This window comes from Fistularia commersonii, chromosome 26 (assembly GCF_037954325.1).
Source record: "Fistularia commersonii isolate RoL2024-O1a breed Wild chromosome 26, RoL_Fcom_v1.0, whole genome shotgun sequence".
NCBI classification, from domain to species: Eukaryota; Metazoa; Chordata; class Actinopteri; order Syngnathiformes; family Fistulariidae; genus Fistularia; species Fistularia commersonii.
The window spans coordinates 1,192,801-1,218,228 of NC_141309.1; the positions used below are offsets into that span (position 1 = coordinate 1,192,801).

At 45.8% G+C, this 25,428-nt stretch overlaps 2 protein-coding genes and 1 long non-coding RNA gene across 3 annotated transcripts; 2 read left to right on the top strand and 1 right to left on the bottom strand.

The window, feature by feature from the left end:
* The first annotated feature begins 1,342 nt into the window (after positions 1-1,342).
* Positions 1,343-13,609, top strand: mapkapk5 (MAPK activated protein kinase 5). The gene is made up of 14 exons (XM_086173360.1): positions 1,343-2,360; positions 4,826-4,899; positions 8,680-8,755; positions 9,238-9,335; positions 9,421-9,529; positions 9,860-9,949; positions 10,245-10,340; positions 10,899-10,979; positions 11,110-11,297; positions 11,386-11,506; positions 11,982-12,112; positions 12,210-12,325; positions 12,777-12,881; positions 13,305-13,609. Exons 1-14 carry the CDS (start codon positions 2,325-2,327, stop codon positions 13,397-13,399), a joined length of 1,416 nt encoding a protein of 471 aa, XP_086029486.1. The 5' UTR covers positions 1,343-2,324; the 3' UTR covers positions 13,400-13,609.
* A 1,471-nt stretch (positions 13,610-15,080) lies between these two features.
* Positions 15,081-17,175, top strand: LOC147218199 (uncharacterized). The gene is made up of 2 exons (XR_015108765.1): positions 15,081-15,340; positions 16,823-17,175. It is a non-coding gene; the product is annotated as an uncharacterized LOC147218199 (long non-coding RNA).
* A 175-nt stretch (positions 17,176-17,350) lies between these two features.
* Positions 17,351-25,420, bottom strand: ostf1 (osteoclast stimulating factor 1). The gene is made up of 10 exons (XM_086173364.1): positions 25,261-25,420; positions 22,739-22,785; positions 22,365-22,415; positions 22,115-22,178; positions 21,949-22,002; positions 21,748-21,855; positions 21,563-21,612; positions 20,594-20,672; positions 20,391-20,489; positions 17,351-18,193 (listed from the first exon to the last, which is right to left on the bottom strand). The coding sequence occupies exons 1-10, from the start codon at positions 25,292-25,294 to the stop codon at positions 18,135-18,137; spliced, it is 645 nt and encodes a 214-aa protein (XP_086029490.1). The 5' UTR covers positions 25,295-25,420; the 3' UTR covers positions 17,351-18,134.
* Between the last annotated feature and the right edge of the window lie 8 nt (positions 25,421-25,428).

Sequence of the window (25,428 nt, forward strand, 5' to 3'; positions counted from 1 at the left end):
ATCGAAAAAGACCAAAACAGTCTGAAAGGGACAAAAACAGCGGAGGGATACATGAAATGCGTAACATCCCACCACGGCGCGCCACGCCGCGTTCTTTGGCGAACCTTCGTCTGTTAAAAAATACAACGCATGTCATATTTCATCATCGCCAGAAGAAATTAGTAAACACCGTCTAATTGGGAAAAAGCACGTCTACACCGTGGCACTATTTTCAGGAAGTAAGCGAATTCCCCCGACGGCTGTGTTGGGGCATCCACGTGAGCCGGCGAATGCGCTGCACACACGGGAGCCTGCGTTACACTGGTACACACCGCCCGTCCGTGGATATTACACGCTATTAGAAACACGACACGTCGCCGTTTTCCACCTTACATCCGACAAAGACACGTAGAAACGATAACCCCGACGATTCCGACGCATAGACATGGACGGCGATGCGATGCATTGCTGGAGGAGACACTGCAAGCGGCGTACAGTTGCAGAAGCAGACTTTGCGCAGTTCGGAGGGGAAAAAATGTGCAACGATGTATTCGTCTATGTTTGACTTAAATGTGCGACGTATTTATTAAGCATATTGCATTTGCATGTGACAGCCTGTCTTATGGGCTGATAGACAAGCAAACTTAAGTGAGACACTCACATTTGACTTGGTGCTGTTGTCGTTCCATACATTTGTTTATAAACTGTTAATAAGACATCCGAGGATCCTCTAGAGAGGTGAGCATAGTCCAAACGGTTTTAGAAAAAAAGTATCTTATTTCATGCTGATATTTCGGCTACATTTCTACGGATGCATTTTTACAAGGAAAATGTTTTTCTTTACGACTTGAGTACATACACAGTTATTGACACACAATTTGTCTCCCTCATCTGGACAGTGGAAGGATCAGTGATGAGGAAAAAGTAATCCATTCCCTCATAAAATGTTAAAAAAACAATAACAGCAATTAAACTACATCGCCGTTCATTTGAAACATGAAAATTAAACGTTGTTGAAATTAGTTTTATTCATTTTCTCCAATGACGCACCTGTACGGAAAATCAGACAACGTGATACCAAACGAGGAGAAGCTGTGAAACACACCGCTGTCATTTAACCCTTAAATCCGCAGTGAAATCTAGGACCATTTCTACATTCGTGTTATCCGGAACAAAAATAACGTAATATATGAATACAGCTTATAAATGCATTAAAAAACAGAAAACTCATTTTAGAGCACCTGTACCTGTGTGAGATGTAATATACTATAACGTTTTAATCATTTTAGTCAGGCGACCTGAACGGACAGCTATTGCGTGGTACGCGAATCGGGTTATATGGCGTATCCCTCTCTGACTCGATGCTATGGGATTAGCAAAATAGATGCGTGTGTTTCCTTCGTTACATCTGAAACATTTTAATATCACTCCTCCCACCGTCGTGACATTGTCAATTTTCCTGGCACGCTTTGGCGTAAATTGTGTTTTCTTGTGACGGGATGTCGTAAGCCGCGTGTTGAGGCGGAAAACTTTAATTTGTTCAATGAGCTAGCTTGGTAGCATATTAGCTTGCTCGGTTCGACGACAGAATTGGTGTTTTGGTTGTGTTTTTTTATATATCTATAAATCGCTGGTTGCGTTTTGTGCCGGTTCGTCAAGTGAACTGGAATCGCTAGTGTAAAAGCTGCAAGGGGGGTTACACCCTTAGTGTAACGCTACATTTTCGTTAGTTTGTTTTTGTTTTTGTTTTTTATTTGTTTTTTTTACCACAGTTGCATTCATTGTGTAGCCCACCCGCCCCAACGGTGGGATGAAGTGCTATCGGTTTGCTAGTTAGCAAGCGAGCTAACAGGCAGCTCCGCCGGTGTCAGTGTCTCCGCAGCGTTAGCAGCTAAAAATACTCCCGGTCCGCGTTTAGTGCCCTTCTCGAAGCGGTGGGCAAGTTCACATCTTTTTAATCAACCGAATCCTAGATTTTTTTGTTCATTTTGTACGCGGCTCGGCACTCTTCATGGTCACTACGGTGCATTCAAGACGATTACAAGAGCGAGTCGGACCCCGAGTTTGTGCACGGACTTGGGCTGACACGCCGTACCGCCTCGGCCGGTCTGCAGCGGGGCTCCCAGCGAGCTACACCCGGCTAGGAGTGATCCATGGTTTTATACCTTTTAGCCCCGATGGCCCTGCGCTTACACTGGTAGTAATATAACAAGCCCTGGTCCTGCCCAGGGTGACAAGACCGAAAGTTTTTTTAAAGGTCACGGGGGCAAAATAAAGGCATTGTTTCCACTGTCAACTGTCTTGAGATTGACGAGACAAATCACCTCTGCACACAGCGGGTCACCATGTCGGAGGACAACAACGCAGACAACTTTATCAAGGTAAATAGCACGGTATTACATGCGGAATAATTGGACATTTGTGACAGCTGGGCATGTTTTAGGGTAACTTAATAATATTACTGTCATTTCTGCAGTTAGGGTTTATGGAGTGACAGCTAAGCCTTTCCCTGTTGCAGATGATCTCTCAATTTGTAAATGAATAACTTGTATGTTTTGTGTGTCGGTGTATCCACTACAACTTCTGTAAAGTTAGCGAGAACTGCTGTCACATGTGTCGCGTCTAAGTGTCTGAATGGGTTGTGCGATATCTTTATAAATGTGAAAGAGTTACCAATTAGGAATTCCAATGATTGATTTTTTTTTTTTTTTCTTATCAGCGTGTGACCTGGGGTTGAGGTTTATTTTGGTGGTTGAGAGCTCATTCGTAGTTCTCTTGTCACTTTTTAAAAACCCCGTTAAGCAGAAGCATTTCCTTGCCGAATGGCCCTGGGATTCCTTCCTGGCTATTACGCCGCAATGTGTCAGTGGCCTGGCATCTATGTCAGCAGTAAAATGTGATCTCAAGTGGCCCCCGGGCCAGCTTTATCAGCCGGGTCAGGATGTGGCATGAAAGAGTGAATAATTGGCCGATTTATCGTGCTTAATATTAGAATTTGTGGTTAGGGTTAGGATGAGGCTGAGTGACGGCGATATGTGCATCGTACCCTGACGTTGCTTATTTGTGATTCTAAATGTGTCATGTTCTGTGTTCATCCTGTCACAAAAAAGAACTGAATATTTCATGTCTCTCAGATGAGCACTACCATGTCTGTTTAAAGGTTACTCTTTGTTCATGTTTTATTAATACTGAGAAGATTTTCTAACTAGTTTGATTTTCAAGTTGCATATATGTTACACGTTAAAATCTAAGACAGGCTATGATAGTACAGGACAGGATACAGGATAGTACAGGCTATGATGTTAGTGCTAAATTATTTTAATTTTCTGTGCGTCTGTTGCATTTCATGGTGAAAGTTAAGTGGATTTTCAAGCTATTTTTGCTTATAAGAAAAGTTTCTTGGTGTCGAGGATTTGGACAACATGGAACAGCATAATAACCTTTGCTCTCCAAGAAATAGTTTTGTTTTAAAAAAATGGGATTGAAACATGTTGAAGTGCTGGCAGGATTGAGTTAATCTGCTAGTTGCACAGTAATCAGTTGTGATGCTCATTCGTATGGCGTAGGTTGTTTTCAGTGAATATTTTAACAGTATCTATTCCGCCTCAGTCACAGGCACCTGTGCATATCATTTTTTGTGCACGGCACTCTCAGGAGCCTGCCAAATGCTGTCATTTCAGGATGCTAGTACCTCTGTTTCTGCTGAAACATTCTGGATTCATTTTCATTTATTCACATGTTAAACTCCTATCTTCCATTTGTCAGTGAGAATGAACTCTCTCCGCATAGTCGTGCACCGACCAACTGCACTAGATAAGTGCTTTGTCAGGGAGTTTTACTGACATGCTCATAAGTCTTATTCTTCCAGCTGAAATGAAGTACTGCGTTCCGAGTTGTATTGCTCCTCAGAAACAGAAAGTTGAAATTCAAATGGTGCAGGCTAAATTCTCCCCTGTCTTATTCCAAGAAATCCATTTCTTGAATAATAATTGAGTTTTCTGCTGTCTCCTCACAACCTCCTGGATGGTACCTAATCATTCTGATTAATTTCTTTCTAAGCAATACCAGGGAACAATTTGAAGACCAAGACAAGACTTTATCAATCTACACGGTTACTTTTACTTTTTACTTTTTTCAAGAAGCAGCCGCATCCAACAGAACAGATTTATACACCACATGCAATGCCCTGCTCATGATATTTATGCTAATACATATATGTACAAGAACCATCATTTTCATCCAATTCTACTGTCATAACAGGAAAAGTGTAAAAACCTTTGGACCTAATATTCCTACTTTTCCTAGAAATAGATTTTGATAAATACGATTGTCCATTTTTCTGTCCAAATTGTCCGTCATGTGTATGCTCTGATTGGCATCCATTATTATTTGTTTTATCACCTCCTCATGGAAATACCACCATAGTTTGCCCATGTAAGATGGATTTATGGAATTTAACGTACTTCATCGCTGCCATCCCACCGTCATGCTCTGGCTGCACACCGCCGAGGGGGAATGAGACCGTCATGGAAATGATGAAATGGGCAACGAAAATAAGCATCCTCACACAACACGGAATATTTACATAGTTTCTGCGTATTGTAAATACAAACCTAATAAAAGTGTGTGTTACAAATCCTATATGATACATGTTGACAATTGTGATTTGGATATTCTTGGCATGCACTGATGATATTACACCGTCATTCAGACAATGCTGGGGACTGGTTCATAAATGGATCCGAGCAGCATTCATTTTTAAAATGGAACAGACGTCCAAGAAAAGATTCTACCTACTTCTTTCAGAACATCGCATTAATCTGTGCTGCGCTATCATTCTCAACAGGAGACGTCCATACTGGATGAGTACAACATAAACTGGACTCAGAAGCTGGGGGCCGGTATCAGTGGACCGGTCAGGTGAGCACAGATTTCCTCTTTATAATTTACATCAGTTCCTCTTTGTCATAATAAACGCTACCTCATCTGTGTCCGACTCCTGTTGAAACGCCACGAGGTAGAATTTGAACACCATATGTTCGTAGGCGTTCTACACGCATACGAATTTATACAATACGTCACTCTGCTTTTGCATTAACCTTTGGTTGTCTCTCTCTGATACTGTAAGTTATTGCTGCTCCTGCATTTATTCGCGGCACTGCTGCCAAGTCTAGCGACTGTTTGGCCAAAACCTTCTGACTTTCTACTGTATAAGCCGTTACCAGAATGTGAGTAAGAGACAGATAAAGTACTGATGTCAGCTTTCTTTTGATTTCCAAGATTAGGTCATCATGAAAAATGCCAGTTTGCATGAAGTCAAAGGTGGTACAAGAGCCTGGGCCAACAGAATTTTAATTTACCTAACACTAACCTCACCAGCCTTGTCCTGTCAAGAATCATTTAAAGCAGTGAGTCTTAAACGCTTTCGGCTTTTGTACCCCTGTAAGTTGTCACCCCCGCCAAAGCATTTCCCCTTTGACAGTTCCTTCAGTTACGTCTCCTAAAAGCTGTTTTCAGTGTCACTTCAACATCAACATCATGGTGCTGAAGCTCTAAAGCCCCAAAATATGCTGACTATTCATCGTGATTGAGGGGGCAACAGCAGAGATGGAGAGGAAAGCCTGTTTTAAGCTATAATTTGGCCCAGAGGAGTAGCGACCTTGTTTAAGTGGCTGGTTGGGACTTTAGTCTCACACAGAATGTTGGCGGTTCCAGCAATCCTGCTCGCCAGCTGGTGTTTTTCTGTGTGATATAATTGCAGGCTTGTAAGTTACCTTGTGGCTCTTCCATGGTTGCATCATGTTGTAACTTTCTGTGGAAAGGACGACATTGGTCAAGAGTTGTAGCTGGCTGTCAAGACTTGATGTCAAGTTTGGGGTTTTGTCACTCACTCACTTCTCTTGGCTGAGGTTTTAATACATTTCCGTATTTACCGTGACACCGGTTCACCAGTTCCACTTCACTCTGCCACACTAGAAGATGGTAGATTCTTTTCATTTGGTACATTTTAAATAGACCTCTCTTGCAAACCATCGTCACCTGACTGCTCAAAAAAACAACAGCGGTAGTGTTTAATGAGTGGAAGTGGTGAGGTTAGTGCAGTTTACGTGTTGAATTTTTTCCCCTCCTACCTGGGTGAAAGCAGATCGGCGTATTGTCGCCGTTCTTTTGGTTACATATTAAAATATGCAAATAAATAATTGTGTCGAGATGTAGTCTCCAGACGCTGGATTACATGCTCATAAATGTCTAAAGACGATAATCCTCTTTGATATGTGCTCAATTTAACATTAAAGTGTAGTAAAAAAAAAATAGGAGTATTTTACAATTTAATCCTTCAACTTTATGTGTCCAAAGATAGACCGATAGGAAAAAAAACACGTTTACTAGCTCAAGCTGTGTCATTCAAGAAAGACGATGCAACATGTTCGCACCAGTATTACACTTTTTGTTGTGTGTAAACCCTTTTGACTCATAGCGCCCTGCTGATTCACACCAGCTGTTATTTATCAGTGTCTGCCACTGTCTTCTCGTGCACATTTTGCACTTCCCAAGCTGTTGCTATTCAGGATCCAAAGAGGGTAACCCGTGATTCCCTGATGTGTGTCGTTTTGGCCTCGGCCCTCCGTTTAGATGTGCTCTTAAACTCCATGATTCATGATACTCGGTTTGTTTTCCAGCCACCTCTCACTCACGCTGCGGGTTGCTTTTGTGCATCTGGATTTCAGTCTGATTCATAAACATCTTTTCCTGCAAGGACTGTTGTTCTGACTCTATTACTCACCACCGCCACCCCCCCTCTATCTCGTAACACTCCATGTTACTCAGTCTGCCACCATCTGCCCAACTGTGATTCATTAGGTTGGTATTGCTTTCCCGTAAGTGAACTTTGGACCAAACAGAATGTTTTCTAGTCGTAATGCTCTATTAGGGTAATCTGAGTTTAAGGGTCGGTCGCTGTTGTGTTTTTTTTTTTTTTCCCTTTTTTAATAACTATTAAAATGCTTCTGCTCGGTGGTGGAGGACTAGTTAATGGCTTTTGAAAAAGGAACACAATCTATTTGTAGGAACAGTGTTTCATTTATATGTCACGCATTGATGCGTTGCTGAAATGTGATTCGAGAAAATCACAGAGACAGCCTTTAAATCTGTGCTCGCTGTAAGACAACGAGAGGCACGTCAGACATACCGGAGCCTGTTTGGCTTGATCTAGATAAAAGGATTTAGATCGATTCAGGCGTTTTTTGGTGTTTTGCATAGCAAACTTCTGCCGACAAGATAAGTCCCGTCTGCTTTCACGTCTATTTGCGTTCAAGTCAGATTTGATTTCCCTGGAAACTTTCCTTTATTTAATTATTATTTTGCCTGTCAACGAGGATAACAACTGGGAAGCCGTTTTAAAATGCATAGAAATGCAAATGGACAACGATGCGAACGGGATGAACGAGGGGATAGAGAGATCTGAAGTCCTTTTACTCTGGCGACACACTGCGCAACTTTCACAACTGCTACCCGTTTTGAAAAGACATCATGTGCACGATAGCCGACCGCTTTCAGCGCATAGTTATTTTTTACGACGACCGAAAGACTTGGCGCCACGCAGCTGAAACCAACTGAACGCATCAAAGTCTCACGCAAACTCTCGCAAAAAGCAGCCGTGACTATGAGGGCCGCAGTTTAGAGGGTAAACACACATGGGTGACAAATGGCCTCGCTGATGCCGTTGTCTGAGCCAGTCAAATTAGTGTAGTCCACTTTAGCTTTGTGCTGAGGTGGGAACTGCCAGGAAGGAGGCCTGATAGAAGACTAGGGAGGAGATTTATGGATGCAGGGCAAGAGGACACGAAGCTTGTTGGTGTGAGAGAAGGGGATGCAGTGGAGAGGGTTAGATGAAATCATCAGCTGCAGTAAAATCAAGCATATTGCTATTGATGACCCTGTAAAAGTCCTAATACGTCACAATGCCTAGATGTTTCTTTATTTCTAACTATGCAATCGAGACTGTGCACAAAACGAGCAAACAAGCAAGAACTTCTTGACAATTGTTTGTTTCCTGAATAAGCTTCAGGCTTTGGAGTGAGGTTGAAATCTTCCTCTTCTCCTCCCTGCTCACTTTGCTCCTGATTAGCAGCCTCATAAACTGTGTTGAATGTCTGTTGGTGTTATTGTCTTCTCACCCTGCACTTTGACTGACTGGTTAATACAGATGAAGAGCAGAGCGCTGTATCTCAAATAGGCCGAGTCATTAAAACTTTAAACCGGTTTATCAAAAGAGAATGAAGATAGATGTTTGTTTGGGCTACTGGAGATTAGGTGTGTGTGTGTGTGTGTGTGTGTGTGTGTGTGTGTGTGTGTGTGTGCGTGCGCATACATATCTATGTACAGTATATATGCAGTTGAAACAAGAAGGTTGCACACACAGTATAAAAAGACACATAATCTTTTTGTTATCTCACTGTCAAATAAGATTAAATGTTTCACGTTTTAGGTCAGCTGGGAAGACCAATATTATTTGTTTATGCTAAATGCCAGAATAATATGTTCTGTTTTTTTTTAAATAACTTTCCTATGTGTGGTTCTGAAACGCTCATTCACAAGTGTCAAATATGTTAACAGAAACCTCTAAAAATCAGGAAATTAAAGGCCGTCGCACAAGTGACTGTGTGTGTTGTTGTTTTTTTTTTCTTTTTCTCTTTTTAGAGTTTGTGTGAAGAAGTCAACTCAGGAACGCCTGGCCCTAAAGATCCTTATTGATCGCCCCAAGGCCAGAAACGAGGTGAGGGATCACCGGCGTGCTTTTGATTAACACCCTTTGTCTTTTGTCTCTGACATCCTCGCCGTGCTTTCTCCTGCCCGTCGGGCCGTCCCTGTCAATCCGCCGCCTCTGTTTCTTTCTTATTTGTCTGTAAAATCATCTTCCCGCGACGAACACAGCGTCTACTGTTAGCAGCCTCTCCATGTCATCAGCAGCCCCCTCTTTTCATCCAATTGTCACACTGCCGCACAGCAGCCAGGCAACAGACGCCCTTTGAATAAGCTCTCCAAAGTTGATTATTTATAACTGCTATCTGATTAAAATATTTTTGTGCTTTTTCTTTGTGTTTGAATACTTGGATTATTATTATCACGTAAGTTAGCATCCACCTTTAGCCACCCGCTGTTTCATTTAAGAGTTTTTGTCAATTAAAAAGAAAAAAGGATCGTGTCAAATGATGCTGTGATTGGAGCTCAACGCATTCAATGCGTTTACTGACGCAGGTTCGACTCCATATGATGTGCGCCAACCACCCAAACATAGTGCAAATCCTGGAGGTTTATGCCAACAGTGTTCAGTTCCCACACGAGTCCAGTCCGAGGTAAGGTCTCACCGCGTGCTTCTCTGCTATATTTCCCCTTTTCATCCAAGATAATTTGTCCATCCAACGCGGTTTTGTTTTTCAGAGCGAGGCTCCTGATTGTCATGGAGATGATGGAGGGCGGGGAGCTGTTCCACAGAATCAGTCAGCACAGGCACTTTACTGAAAAGATGGCCAGTCAGGTCACTAAGCAGGTGGGTGATATAATAGAAATAAATAAAACACACACATTCATTCACTCCCTCACAGACTCAGCCATGTTTTTTTTTTTTTTTGTTTGTTTGTTTTTTTTTTTCCCCCCTTTTCTTTTTGTTCTTGTCACAATGTCGTGCGTCATCTGTCTGCATTACTTTTCCTTTGGGTGAAGCCGGTGTCTAAATGTCATAATTTGCCGCTTGGTTGGATCAAGCAGCTCCCACTGCAGCATGACACGCGGTCAAAACAGGCTCTCGGCAGGGATCTTCACAAGCTGCTTTGATACATCAACACAGCACCGTGTCATTCAGGTGTCTCCTCCTGTGTAGATCAGTCAAGCCTTGGAACACTGTCACTCCCTCAATATTGCACATCGTGACCTGAAGCCAGAGAACCTGCTGTTCAAGGATAACTCTTTGGTAATTATTCTCTGTTACTAATCTAGCGACCTGATGCTAATTCCGCCGGGGATCACTTTAAGAGGGAGTAAAAATTAAAGAAAGATGGGATGTTTTCTGAAAAGCTCTGCGGGATGCTTTTATCTACAAGATCTGATCAAGATGAAGCACAGGATTCGCAACTGGGGCTGTTTTGTCGGACGTCAAAAACCGAATTCGTAATAGATTCTGAAAAGGGGGATGTTACTTGGATTCAAAAAGTGAAAAGGTTTTTCCGGATGCCATGAAAACACGTGTTGGTGCTTTGCCTCCCCAGGACGCTCCCGTAAAGCTGTGTGATTTCGGCTTCGCTAAGATCGATCAGGGAGACTTGATGACCCCTCAGTTCACTCCCTATTACGTAGCACCTCAGGTAAAAGATAAACACTCTGCTTTTAAACGGTTTAATGCCGTAACCTATGTCACGCGTGTATCCAGATTGATAGGACAGGATTAAAATGTGCCTATTTAGAACACAGACATAACTCAGGGGCTTTATTAATAACAGCGGCACTTTGTAACCCTCAGACATCATCGCACACCTGCAGCTCCTCTGCCAACAGAGGCAAAATAAAACACACTGAAACCCCTGGCCTTGTGTAATACTTATTACATCATCCATAGCAGATGGCGTCTAGAACACTATTTTCGGCCGATTGGCCGCCGTAACAAATTACAGAGCGGAAACTTGTATCTTCAGAATTCAAACTAAAACACATGAGTCTCAGCAGAGACCATGGCAACATGCAATGGCAACATGTGGACATGTTCCTGGGGTTGGTCTGAGCTCCACCAGGCTCAGCAAATACAGAGGTTTGTAGGATCCAGAAATAGTGGGTTGCCCGGATCGGCAGACTTTTAGCCTGATTTGAATAACAGATACAAGTGTTACTTACAGTGCAACGCAAATCAATCTGTCCTCGGTGTTCAGGTACTTGAGGCTCAACGGAGACACCAGAAAGAAAAGTCTGGAATTATACCTACCTCACCCACTCCCTACACCTACAATAAGGTGAGACCCAAACCTTCTCGACTCCTCCCGCCGAGAGCGGCGGGTGTTTTTCCTCGACGTCGATTCCGGGTCCCGTTTCGGTAATTCCCCGTCTTTCCCGCTCCCTCTTCTTTCCTCCGTGTCCTCCCAGAGCTGTGACTTGTGGTCTCTGGGTGTGATCATCTACGTCATGCTGTGCGGCTACCCCCCCTTCTACTCCAAGCACCACAGCCGCACCATCCCCAAGGACATGAGGAAGAAGATCATGATGGGCAGCTTTGACTTTCCCGAAGACGAGTGGAGTCAGATTTCTGAAATGGCGAAGGACATCGTGCGCAAGTATGTTAGCCTCGCCCCGAAAGCACGGTGCGTCCCGTTTGTGGTTCAGCGCGTGGAAGCCATTCTCTGCCCGTGCTTCCCGCTGAAGGTTGCTGAAGGTGAAGCCGGAGGAGAGACTCACGATAGAAGGGGTCCTGGCTCACCCGTGGCTCAACTGCACCGAGGCCCTCGACAACGTGCTGCCCTCCGCGCAGATGATGATGGACAAGGTGTGTTCCGAGTCAGCCGAGGAGCGTCACTGTTACAAACCGGTCGATGCCGGCCGGCGTCCCCGTTCAGACCGCCCGCGCCGTCTTTTGTCCGCGGCGCCGCAACCGTAGCCGGTCATGGATGCCGAGGCAAATGCCGTGCTTCACATGGTACATTTTAGCAGCGACCCAGCGGCCTTACCATTAATAACGCTTTGGGCTGCATTTCAATTTCGGAAATAAAATCAACATGAATGAGTTTTACTCCCTGAGGGCTTCTTATCGGTCATAGAAATCCAAAAATATAGATATCTTAGTCTTGGCAATCAGTGTTTAGCTCTTCAGCATCCCTCCCGGGCGACGAAGCTAAACCGACGCCGCCGGAGTTTGGTGCTGCTCCGGGTGCCGGACCTGGGCTGGGGATTCTCATCGCCCTTCTGGCTCTGTCCCTCCTGCCTTCTCCTGCCTTCTCCTGCCTTCTCCTGCCTCCTCCCAGGCGGTAGTTGCTGGTATCCAGCAGGCTCATGCGGAGCAGTTGGCCAACATGAGGATCCAGGATCTGAACGTGAGCCTGAAGCCTCTAAACTCCGTCAACAACCCAATCCTCAGGAAGCGGAAACTACTGGGGTAGGTTCATTTTGACCCATCAAGCAGAGAACTTTCCAACCGTCTTTGTTCACGTTTATTCTTGTGATTCGAAATGTATTTACCTCCTCGCGTCCAGAACTAAGCCCAGCGATGGGTTCTTCATTCACGACCCAGAGAACGGCGGGGAGGACTCCAACGTCGCCCTGGAAAAACTACGAGACGTCATTGCACAGTGTATACTACCACAGGCGGGTCAGTAAATCCCACTCCGGCAACAACTTTGAAGGAAAGTGCACGGATTGTCTGTGATTAATCCTCCTCCTACCGCTACGATAGCGACGACCTCTACCTTTAGTTCTGAGGCGCCGCCAGAGATGTTTGTCCGGTCGGTTTTCCGTGAGAGGAAAAATCCTTCGGTCGACAGCCGTGCTAAGATCCTCCCACTCCCCGTGTTTTATGTTGCGTAACGAAGTCGACCGATCGACCGCGGTCCCGCGCAGCCAAGTCCCGTGCGACGTTATCCGTCAGGAGCGACGTGGGCTCGGAAATCAAAACCCAAACAAGCAGACGATGTTTGCCGATCATCAGCTCTAATTGCCTTTTCCCGTCCAGGATCTCGGCCGTGCGCATTTTAATAACGCTCGACGCAAATTGCTCTGAGGGAGCGGTGATGAGCTTTTAACGTTGGTACTTTTTGTTCCAGGAGAAAATGAGGACGAGAAGCTGAACGCCGTGATGTACGAGGCCTGGAGGTTCAACAGGGACTGCAAACTGCTGAGGGACGGCCTGCAGGGGCTCAGCTGGGACGGTCTGTTCTCCCACTCGTCTCGCACTGTTTGTGTCCACGAGACGCCGCGGCCGTTAGCACATTCTACCGTTATCTTGTTTTTGTCAGTTAGTTTCGCCGCCCGTCAGCCGCAGGAAACCATCTCGGGTAGAAGATTAGACCCGTTCGTTTCGACAGCTGAACGCGTCGCGCCGCAGGGACTCCACGACGAGCACTGTTTTTAAAATCCACGCTCAAACTAGGAGCAATTTTGCAAAAGCGGCTCCGGGGCTAGAACCGCTCGGCCCTTAGATCACTCCACGTGGTAACTGATTTCCAGGCTGGCTTAAAACAGTCCCTATTAATGTTTTACAGTTTGAGCATGTTCTGTAGTTTCTGCGTCACTCTTTCGCCCTTGAGTGGTTTCCACGCTTGGACCTTAACCTTCAGCTTTTGTCGTTGCAGGACGAGCCTTCTCCGACAAGGTGGACCGCTTGAAGCTGGCTGAAATAGTGAAACAGGCAATAGAGGAGAAGACAAACCTTCAAGAGTCCCACTAGCAAACGCAGCCTTTCTATCTTTGTTTTATAATGTTTCTGAAGAACCTTTTTAAAGCGTATCTGTACAGAGGCTTTTTATGTGGAACGAGCAAATCCTTTTCTTTTTCATGCCAGAACTGTTGTACAGCTGTACATATATTTCAGAGGACTCCTTGGTACTATCGTTTTGTCTTTTGTTTTTTAAAATGGACACTTGCAGCAGCAAATACGGATCATTATATATATATATATATATATATATTACATACATATATATATATATATATATTACATACATATATATATATATATATATTACATACATATATATATATATACATATATATATATATATATATATATATATATATATATATATATATATGTGTGTGTGTGGTCCTTTTTTGCAAAACAATAACAGTTGGAAAAAGACAAAAAAAAAAATCAATGATAGAAATTATTTTCTTGGAGGGAGTTTTTTGTATTAGCTCCTCGTCCAAAATGTCAATAACTTTTATTTTATTTTAACCGCCCTAAGAATTTTATTTATGTAAAGCAGGGCTGGGCAAACTTTGGAGCTGGGGGGGCCACGTCTGGTTTTTATGACGTGCTGCATCATCATTATCATCATCATCAGCCGCCGCTGAGGTCAAAACAAAAATCAAACACAAAAGAAATCAACTTGTTTTAATTGGGAAAAAAAAACTCCCGATTAAGGGATTTAACGGGAACAGTGTTTTATTTATTCATCTTTGCCTTCAAAACCCGGTGCCAGTTTTGTCAGCGCCTTTATATCCTGACACGGCCTTTAATCGTTCAAAAACAATAACAATCGGCCATCCACTTTTTTTTTTTGTTATGTTATTCCCAAACCTGTCACGTGCTAGTCTGTTCTGGAGGCTGGTGAAGTTCAGGCCAGGAGAAGAAAAGCGACCCGACCCGACCCGATGCAGTACAGGCCCCGTGTAGTTGTAATACGCCATCTGGTGGCGCCCGTTAAGTGTTGCAGGAAGAGATATAAACTAATACTGCAGATTTGAAAATATGATAGGGTTGGTGGTGTAAATGCCTGGCAGGCCGGGCGAGACGATTCCAAGGACCAAATGTGGCCCACAGGCCATAGTTTGCCCGCATCTGATTTAAATACTTCCACTATTCTAATCCCTGTCTGTTTTGTAGCCCGCCGGCCAGCGGGCTCTCGGGCCGAGCCGCCCCGTCGGGGTCACCGCTTCATCCTCTCGCGCCGTCGGTGACCGTTCAGAGGATCTTCGTTCGATGCCGTCACGCCACGCCGACGTCTACATCGCAAACAGGTCAGGGGAGGGTGGAAACGGAGATAAGGCGGGATAACAAGCTGATAAATGATGAGCTTAGTCACAACTAAACACCCAGAATAGACAAAAACCCCTTCCCCTTCTGGCTAATCAACATTTATGCATTTCGACATGCATTTCGACAAACAAATACATCACGGCCGACCATTTCTTTCAGCCAGATGTGGGTGCAGCTCTGCGCTCCCACCCTAAACCAACAAGATTCATTTGGTTTCCCAGATCTCTTTGGATGTTTCGAGTGACACGGCCTGTCGCCTCCTGAACGTCGCATCAGGCAACTTCAAACGATAAACATCTCACAAGTCTCTGTACGCTCTCAGTTGTTGGTCCATCTTTCAACCGGCGGCTAAAAGGCGCCCCGCCATTCAGACGACCGCTGTGTTCATACAAAGTGCAATAATGAAATCGAGTCCTTGCAGGTACACTTTAATCATTTCGTGCGCGTCGTTACTGGTCCTCTAATGGAAGAGGTCTGAACCGCCTCCCCTGCCAAGAGCTTCACCGCGCAGCCAGAACCTCACTTTCCACTGCAAGGCTTGTCCAAGATTCCTCTCCCTGTCTGAGATCATTTCCTGGGCTCAAACATGAGGCTCCTGTCCAGCTGTTTGGACGCCGACTTAACAAAACAGTATGTGATCCCCTCTTCAGTATTCTATTATTTGTAATTCACCTTATGTGTGTATACATATATATATATATATATTTTAATTTATAAAACTCCTGACCTTTATCAGTCTCTTCTACGTGAACTTCTTATAAATCTATATGGAATCATTCTTGTACACATAATTCCGTGTAAAACGCAAAGGTGTTTATTCAGATTAATGAGCCGACGTGTCGGTTGTAAGGTATCTCGAAATGTGAAGGGCCATGCATTCCTTTATGACTTTAGGAAATTCTGCATTAACATGATGGAGGGAAAAAGTGTTTTTTTTTTTTCCTCCTGTAAAAAGATGACTGAACAAATGTGGCAATATTTTTTTTATTTTATTTTTTACTTGTAACTGACATCCAGAAGCGCAAGACTGAAGTGTTTTTTTTTTTTTTGTTTTTTTTTTTATGTATTAGATTTGACTTCAAATGTGATTTATGTGAGAAGAAAATTATGATTGAGTCGACCCCCCCCCCCCCCCCCCAAAAAAAGTCTTAAACAACTGGCTTATAAAAAGGCCTTATTGTGCACAAGTTTTACAAGCAAACGTGCCTTGATGATTATCGCTCACAAGAGAAAAGGAAAGTTAGGGAGGTCAGAATCTCTGTTTTGATTGTTATTCCACCACCCAACTTAAACACATGTTTCAAAATGTTTCAGTTCATTCACCGCAATGTGAAAAAAAAACAATTCATCGTTTTCCAGTTGAAGACCCCCCCCCCCCCCCGACACTTTATACGCATCTACTTTTTCAACAGTTAAGACAGATATTTCTTGTTGGAGGCCAACACAGCAAAACTCCAGCGCTGCTGAATCAGCAGAAACTTAAGTGGATCCTTCAGTTGTGGGTTTTGTTTTACTTTGAACAGATCTGCGCGGGTGTATGGCGGTATGTCGTTTATGGAGTGTGTGTGTGTGTGTGTGTGTGTGTTTGCACAGTATGCTGAAGAAAAGCTTTTTTTTTTTGTCATGCATTTCTGAATCAGAGCTGCTTCCATGAATCTCTTCCCCAAGAACAATGGAATATAAATCATTACTGTTGAAAGGCAGTGTATTTTTATAGCAAATATGTACTGTAATGTCAAGACGTGTATCTTGATCCTCTTGAATAATGAAAACCCCAGAGGGAACTCTATATAATAACGCTCAGACGCCATGAAGTTGCAGTCTGCTGCTGCTCAGTGTTCATACGAATCCCAAGACGCTACCTCCCTCCTGTCGCTGAGTAGTGGCTCCTTCGGGACGCCGTCAGGCCGGCTCATCGGCCGTGGACACGTTTCATAAACACCAAGTAGCTTCCGCTCCCTTTTCTTCTCCCCGCCGAGTGGGAAATCGCTTCGGGCTCACGTCCAGAGACGAGACCCGTGTGTTTTTTTTGTATACCAAGACATTTGTTTTTAATCTGAGCTTCTCCCGGGGCGGCGCAGCATCCAAACCTTTGTGATATTTCCTCCTCAGGAGCGTCCTGAGAGGCAGGTTCGGTCGGCGCCGACACTCTTGATAGTGGACGTCTGCTCTGCTGTGTTGTTCCGCTGAGGCTTCAGGGAAAAAAGGTCTGAAACCGAGCCCGTGTGAACAAGAGATTCGTCGACTTTGCATCAAATAGCCATCTCGGTGAACGTCACGGAGCAAGATTTGAAAATCCAGAGCCTTTTCTTTTCCTGGTCTCACCAGTATGTAGCATGAATCATCAGAACAGTCTTGCTGAGTTTCCGTCTGATCATCGCTTTTTTTTTTTTTTTTCCTGCCTTCTTTGGAATGTCATCTTCATGCTGACTTTGTAATAAAGGAAGTATTTGACTTTTGAAAAATAGTTCTCAGTTTGTTACTGCTGTGTGCTCGCTGGGGTGAATCTGCAGGGATTGGCTGTTGACTTGAAACTCGAAACATACTTTTATTGCAGATTTAAGACAGCAGGTACAAGTCTAGAACAAAATCATCTTGTGAAAAATACCCTCCGATGACAAAAGAAAAAAAAAAAAACTAGAACTCACCCCGATAGATTTATTACAGTCACTCTTTTTGCATGTATTTAAGGCACTTCTCTTTTCTTTTTTAGACAATTTGTCAGAAAGCAGCAATACATCCAAGAAATCGCTCCCAGGATGGAAATCAAAACCATCAATAATTGTAGAATAAGACGTCTTTCCCAATGTGGGGGGCAGTTTTTGTTAAACTGATGTACGACGACAGTGTAAATGTATATTTTCAATCAGACGTGGACGCGTGGGCCGCCGACCTCGACCAGATAGCGCAGGAATTTTTATTTTCAGCACAAGCCTTTTGAAATGGAAAGTGTTGCAGTTAAATACGACGGTGCACAAACAGAAAATGTGTTTCCGATCCCTTTTTGGGCGAGTTTGCGTTCTGTAATGGAAGTGCAGCTTGAAGGAAAAAAGAAAAAACTCAGCAAAGACACAAACCAGAGCTGATAATCTGCACAGGCACTTTAATGCCGGTGGAAACGGGCTGAATGTAATCTGTGTGTGTTCGGAATGCGTTTCAGAGACTTTGGTCCAAATTCGTCCACTGCACATCAGCCCAAAAGCTCGGCGAAGCCACCGAGCTGTAAACACATTCACCCGGTGCTTTGAAATTCACATGATCTGAGAACAGAGGCGGGTGTTTGTGTGTGAGACCTAAAATGGACTTTCGTCATTTAACAAAGGCTGAAAATCCATTTTAGGTCCGCGCTTGAAATCCTCCGAGCTCCTCGCCATCCCAAAAAGCCTAAACGGAAGGCTGTGACAGTGTGTCCGCAGGAACCGGCTCAGTCAGAATCCTCGTCGTCCAAATACTCCTCGGCGTTGCTGTGTGTGCGCGTGATGCCTGGAGAGAGGGGGGGATTACAGGGTCAGGGTGTAGAACTTTGACGTCCCAGAGCAAAAACCACTGGTCTGCTCTAATGGTGCAGACAAATATTTGATACCGTTTAAGCTAACTTCTCATCCTCTAGGCAGCTCCAACTTATGCATCTTTCTACCTTGATCTTCACCAGCCTTCATACCGCCACCTGCTGCCACTACAGACCACAATGTCATCTCCAAACATCACCATCCACGGAGATTCCTGTCTGACCTCATCGGTCAGCCTGTCCATCATCAAGGTGCTCCGAGCTGATCCCTAATGTTGTCCCCCCTCTACCTTTAACTTCTGTCACAGCATACCTCACCGCTGTCTCACAGGTGGCATACATGTCCTGCACCAGTCTAACATACTTCTTTGCACCCTTTCTCTACAGGTCTACAAAGGCACAATGCAGCTCCCGCTGACCTTCTCTAAACTTCTGCACCAGCATTCTTACAGCAAATACTTCATCTGTAGTACTCCTTCTTGGCATGATATCATTCTGTTGTTTACAAATGCTGACTTCTACTCTGTCTATTTTCTACTACTCTTTCCCTTCATTGTATGGCTCATCAACTTTATTCCACTAGTAACTGCAATTGTGCTTATATCCCTTATTTCTAAAAATGGGCACCATTACACTTCTCCATTCCTCAGGCATCTTCTCATCCTCTAAGATCCTGTTTCTAACCAGAAGCTCTACTGCCGCCTCTCCCTGACACCTCCATAACTCCACAGGTACATCATTGCCTTTCCAAGCTCCTCTTCTATGCACAGCACACGACAGATTACAAAGTTCTCTGCAAACACCACAGCCTATGGAGGTTCCTGTCCTTCTCCAGAACAAACAAGAAGAGGCCCGGAGCTGATCCCTGATGCACTCCCACCTCCACCTTCTCTGTCACACCTCACCCCTCTCACACACATCCTCCAGCGCTGTGACATAGACCTTTGGAAATCCTATCTGAGGTGAAACTTGAAAACAAATGTCCCTTTTTGAACTCAGACCCGTACGGAGTTGCTCTTTCAACATGTGTTTTGATTGTTTCCTCCCTCTGAGGGCAGGTCGGCGTAGCCCTTTGTGGCTTTGGGTGGAGGCTTTTCTTGTGAAACTGATAGTTCAAAAAGAGAAAACCTCAAACGACTTTCAGAGAAGGGCAAGGAGATCATTACAGAATTTTCACTTCTGAGTGAATTTCCTTTTCCAACAGCAGCACCCCTTTTTTTTCTTCCCCTTGTGGTCTTACAATGATCTGCTGATACTATGCCAAAGTGTTTTAATAAATCCGCAGGTGAGATGGAATGAGCTAGAGTCGAAGGCACCACTGGTGACATCAAACCTGGAGCCCGAGGTCTTCTTTTCTTCTTGCTTTTCCGCCACTTTTCTGCCTAAAAGTCCTGGATGATGAGCTCCAAGTGCAGGCCAACTGAGGAGAACACGGTTTCTGTCACTTCTGCTAGAAGGTGGCCGGTCCATCTATATTCCATGACCGATTGGGAAGGTCTGGGCTGTTCGAGTCACGGCTCCTCCGGCCTGCAAGCGTCCTTGGACTCGATGGCCTGGTTGATGCCTTGCCCGGAACCTCGGAGCGTGAATGGGATCCAGTGTAAAGCATACAAGTCCAGGGCATTCACAGTGGTGATGATTGGAGTTGTTCAAACGGCAATTGTTTGACTCTGGAGGAGTCAGAAGTAGGTCCAGAGAGGTTTGGACGGATGAAACAAGACTATCGTGTAGCACGTGGGCGTGTGCGGCTGCTGGTAGAAGCAGGAGGATGGTTTCTGAGGTGAACCGGCATCTCCTCTGTGCTCGGGTTTAGCGGAACGCTAGCAAACTGCCAACATCTGCGCAGAGTCGACGGAAGACGGGCCAAACACGCTGCCAAAGCAACTCGTGGGTTTGGCCAGCTTAAGTTACGGCATGCGCTTCCCCGGCCAACTCGGTCACGTGATCTCAACCGAGTCGAGCTTTTTTTCTTCTGTTCGGGCTGAGAACCCACAAACCAACAGCTCTGCCAGGGGAGCTGCTTCAGAGGCCTGGGAACACTTCTCAGCAGAGATGGTTTCGTGTTGACAGCGGTTTCCAGGAGGCAGAACATTTTCTCCCCTGTCTAGCACTTTTCTATTTCACATCATTTCACAATACGTGTTCCCGATCGCTGCGAGAAGCTCAACTTACTGCTTCCCAGTTTCCTTTTGAGAAGAGAGGCGCATTGGGCGTTGGTGGCCATCTCCAAAGCCAGCTTGTTCTCATTATTCTTGATGTCTGTCCTTGCATCTGAAACAAACACGCACACTTAGAAACCGGAGGCGCGACATCCGGACACCGCGGTGAAAATGTCAGAAGAAGAAAATTTCATCGCAATGCTAGCAGATGCTCACTTTTGTTCAGCAGCATCTCAACGATGTCGGAGTAGCCCTTCCAGGCGGCCGCGTGCAGAGCCGTGTCCCCGAGCTTGTTCTGAAACACACAGATCTGCATCAGGCGCCTCGCGAAACCACTGCGACGTTTAAGAAAATGGCACGTTCAGAAGGGGAGTCGTAGCCCGGTGCTATCGATGGAACCTGGCCGCCGTTTTCGTCGTATCGGTCTGAGCGGCAGGTTGGCGTTACTGAACAGGATGGATGTGTCTCAGAGGTCAGCAGAGGCTGCAATCCAAAGTGTAAACTCTCATCTATCCTAAGCACTCACTGTCCGCAAACTATAAACCGTCATTTCAGTGAGATGTGAATTTTTTTTTCAAGTTTTTCCCTCGTCGATCTCATACCATGTCCAGAGCGTAGGACAGTGTGGAAAAGAGGTGAAGAGACGGTCCAAGCAGGTTGGAATGGGTGGAGAAAAGTGTCAGGGGTACCAAGAATAAAAGGTGTACAAGACAGTGGTGAGACCAGAGATGATGTTTGGACTAGAAACTGTTCCAATGACCAAAAGACAGCAGGCAGAACTAGAGGTTGCAGAGATGAAGATGTTGAGGTTCTCTTTGGGAGTGACCAGGATGGAGGATCAGGAATGAGTCTATCAGAGGGACGGCACATGTTAGATGTTTTGGAGAGAAGGTCAGAGAAGCCAGACTGAGATGGTCGGGTCATGGACAGAGGAGGGATAGAGAATATATTAGTAGACGGATGCTGGAATTAGAGGTCTGGAGGAAGACCAAAGAGAAGATTTATGGACGTCGTGAGAGAAGATATGAAGGTAGTTGGTGTGAGAGAGGAGGATCCAGAGAATAGGGTGAGATGGAGAAAGTTGACTCGCTGTGGCGACACCTGAAGGGAAAAGCCGAAAGAAGAAGCTCTCATACGACGCAAGAGCCACGACCCCGGAGAAACCAGCTATGAAACCGCCCTCACCTGCTGGTTGACCTCGATGTTTGGTTGGCTTAACAACAGCTCCACCACATCTGATGAAAGACACAGGAGGGGAGAGAGAACAGGAGGTGAAACTCTGATGGTTGAATCGTCACGTGACACAGACGATCAAAAGGAGAGCGGCGTCCCGCTGCCTCCCACCAGAAGCAGTTTCTGGGCGGTACTACCTTTGTGTCCTCCATGGCAGCCCCAGTAGAGGGCAGTGTTTCCAGCCTTGTCCAAGCCGTTGATCCCCACCTTGTTCTCCACACACTCCCGCAGCCACGAGAGGTTACCTGGTGAAACGCACGGGTGAGATTTTTTTGCCGGGAGCGGATGAGCGACGGAGATGCTCGGAGATGTTCAAACTAGGGGAAGAATTACCGCACCTCGTTTGCCCGCTTCGTGCATGGGGTTGTCGATGGACTCGGCTTGCTCGGCCACTGAAAGAAGCGTGTGATTTGACATTCTCTGATTACAGTGCGACGTACCCGACCTTGCCAGGGTCACAAAACACGTGTAACCAAATTGAAAAATACCTAGTTTGAGACTGACCATAGTTACTTGGAATGAGTCCCGTCCTTCCTCTGCACGTTCCTTTCCACCAATTAGTGTCACTCTGCGGAGGAGAAGACAAGCAGGCGATGGGAAAGCTTCGGCCCAGAAGCACGAGCAGAAACGATAAATATAGAGCGGTGTTGAAAGACAGGCACAAAGTGCAACCAAAAGTTTCCACCGGAGGAGGAAGTAAAACAATCGTGGGATGAGACGGGCGGCGATGTCGGCCGGATCTCCGAGGTCGTACCGTGTCTGAGATGTACAAGATGTCGCCCTCTTCGAAATAAAGCTCATCCGGCTGTAAATAAGGGAAAAAAAATGAGAAAAGTCAAATGTTTCTGTGGGTTGTCGAGTCACAGCGGGTTAATAATCTGCTCCTTTGCTATTTGGGTTTTGCACAGCAGGCAGCTCGTTTGAAGACTTTACCCAATTACCGATAAATTAAAGCACGGGCGACGACCGCACTTTAATACACGACCGACGATCGGACGTTACGAAACTGTAAACGGTGGACGGCGTGTCTTGTTTAGGACTTTAACTGCAAACTTAATTATCTGACGGCATGAATCGCTAACAGGTGTTTCTCTTTCCATTGCACCGACGGCGTCCTCGGCCTCTTACCGTTCTGGGGTCAAAGGTGAACAGTGCTCTGAACACCTTGACTTGGCCTGGAAGAAAGGAAACGGGCAGCAGGTTAGCACACGGCCTCCAATCTGCATCGTCAGCCGCTAACATACAACATTATCCTGACATGAAATAATCACGCTAGCACTTGGACGCACGCCGTTTGCGTACCCTAAACACGGCAAACCGGTTCTCATCGGGGAACTGACACAAACCAGAATGGAGAACGCTCTCCGCGTTAGCTGTGTTGTTCTTCTGCATGCTATTAAAACATTTTCCTCCGGGGCAGCTGCAGATGTGCTTCGATGCTTTGACTTGTTAAGAAGATGCAGGGGAGGAGGGGGGCTCGACCTAAAAAGATATCTGCGGGGGAACAAGGCTTTCACTGCGACCAGTGCAGAAGGTAAATATTCAGACACAAGTCTGCACTGTGACCGGGACTGTCTTTCCAAGCGCCCCTGCTAATAACGGCGCTCTTTTTGTTACATTCACAGCGTAAACAGCGAGGGCTGAACGCGTGTCGCCTGCAACGACGAGCGTCTGCAGGGAGGGCGTCGCTGGAATGCCACCAGAGTGGTTGAGGTCTTTGCTGAGGATCCACCGGTGCTGCTCAGAGCAGCATATCATGGTGTGTTTAGTCCACACACACACACACACACATACGCGGGGTGTGTATGCAGAGAGATGCCGACTCCATCCTATCTAGCCGCGCGAAGGTAATGACATTGTTTGGACGCCGGCGAGCTCGTGGACAGACCCTCCGTTCAGCTCCTGGACAATCGGAGCCTCTGCGGGAAAATGTACCTCAAAAGTCTGCACTTACTGGCAAAACAAAGACTTTAAGGCGGAGAAATATATCACGCTTTAATTGATTTTGCTAAATCAGCACTTTCTGGATTACATCTTATTTTAATACCTAAAATTACAAAAAAAAAGCCATTATTTCCTCATTTACTAGCATCTTCCACATCATAAAGCATTTCTTGTGAAATTGATGTGACTGACTCCTGATGCCTGGAAGCAATTGCAGAAGTGCTTGAAATAGGATTGCATTGACAGAATGTCGTGATAGATTAACCGGCCTTTTGAATACATTCACAAATCTCCAGTTATTTGATGGCCAGGCTAAACTACAATCCTCGCTAACAACTCCTCCTGTGTTTGCCCTGCAGCGACTCCTCAAAACGCAACTTCCCGCGGTTCCGCCGCTCCTCGGGGTCGGCCGTCCGGCTCAGACACTGCGTCAGTGTTTTCGTCAGGAGAGCGTCCGGGCCGGGGAACACAAGACCCGCTGTGTTCCTCGCAGAGGACGGCTCTGCAGGCCCGGTCCTGTCCTCCTGCACACAGGAGGACCTGTGTGGACAGGCCCGGGCATTCGACGCCCCCGGGCACATTTTTCCCCTTTGCAGAAATGAAGGGGAGAAAGCGAACGTCTGTAGGTGTGAAATGTTCCGGCTGAACGACGGCCGCGATTCACCGGATTCACCGGAGCGGCTTGAAAGGAGGACCTGGAGGTTTTTTCTCCGATGCAAGATCCCCGAGCTCCTCCGAACTCCGAGCTTGTCCGAGTGTTGTTGAGAAAATCCCTATCTGCTGTTCTCAGTGCATCCGCGAAATGCAGAGGTCATATTTCGCTGATGTTGAGCTGCGCGTTGGATGAATGTGAAAGGCCTTTCTCCATCTCCATCTTCTTCTGGAAGTGTTCCACTGCCCCTCCGTCCGAAGCCGACGTGAACAACACAACGCCACATCAAGAAAGAAATTTCTTTCTTTACACATCATTTGAGGCTTGTTTTGAATTTCATTTCTTGCCGAACCATTTTAGCGCAAAACTGGTCAACGCTTGCATGTTTTGCAATAATTCGGGGCTAAAAGTGGCAATTTCAAAAATCAACTGTTGTGTCTGAAGTTCCTATTCTTTACATACTTTACTTTCTTTATTCTTTACTGTGTGAGACAGTAATAGGACTGGTTTTCTGAAAACAAAGTGTTTTCTCTTGTTGTTTCTGCTCTCTAGTGTTGTTGAGGTGGATGTGGAGAATAGCCAGGGGACGAATCTCCACTGGAGGAGGCAGTAAAGTTCACTGTAACGCTTCCCTTTTAAACCTTTCCTGTAGGTGTATAACTAAATCGTTGTTCCCGGGGAAGGCGCGGCGTGGAGGTCGCAGGAGGTGAAGCTGAAGGTCCTCATCTCCTGAGAGCTGCCACCTGAGGTCCACCCTGCTAGCATGGGGGAAGTCAAGGGAGGCCTGCTGGGGGCAGTGGGAGCCACCCTCCGTCCGGCACGGCGGTGTGTCGTTGTTTCTAAGTGTCCCATCGACACGGTTCACTCAATAGAAACCGACACACGGATTCGGTTTCCGCGGAAACTCGAAATCTCTCCGGAAAAAGCCCAGAAATCCTCGTCTTTGAGTCACTCAGAGCTTGTCACCGCCCATGGAGCCTGCCTCCTAGGTGCGCTGCACTTGCAGCTTCGGACGACATTTACACAACAAAAATCTCCTTACGGTCGATCTTACCTGGCTTGGCCGGCTTGGGAGGAGGCTTGGACATTTGTCTGGCGAGGAGTTAAATGAAATGGCACCTTCTGTCGGTTATTTCGGGGCTTCGCTGGGCTGAGGAGCACTTTGGTATCAGTCCCGATGAGGAAGTTGGTCGACAGCTCTACATGCTAGGCGGAAAAGCTG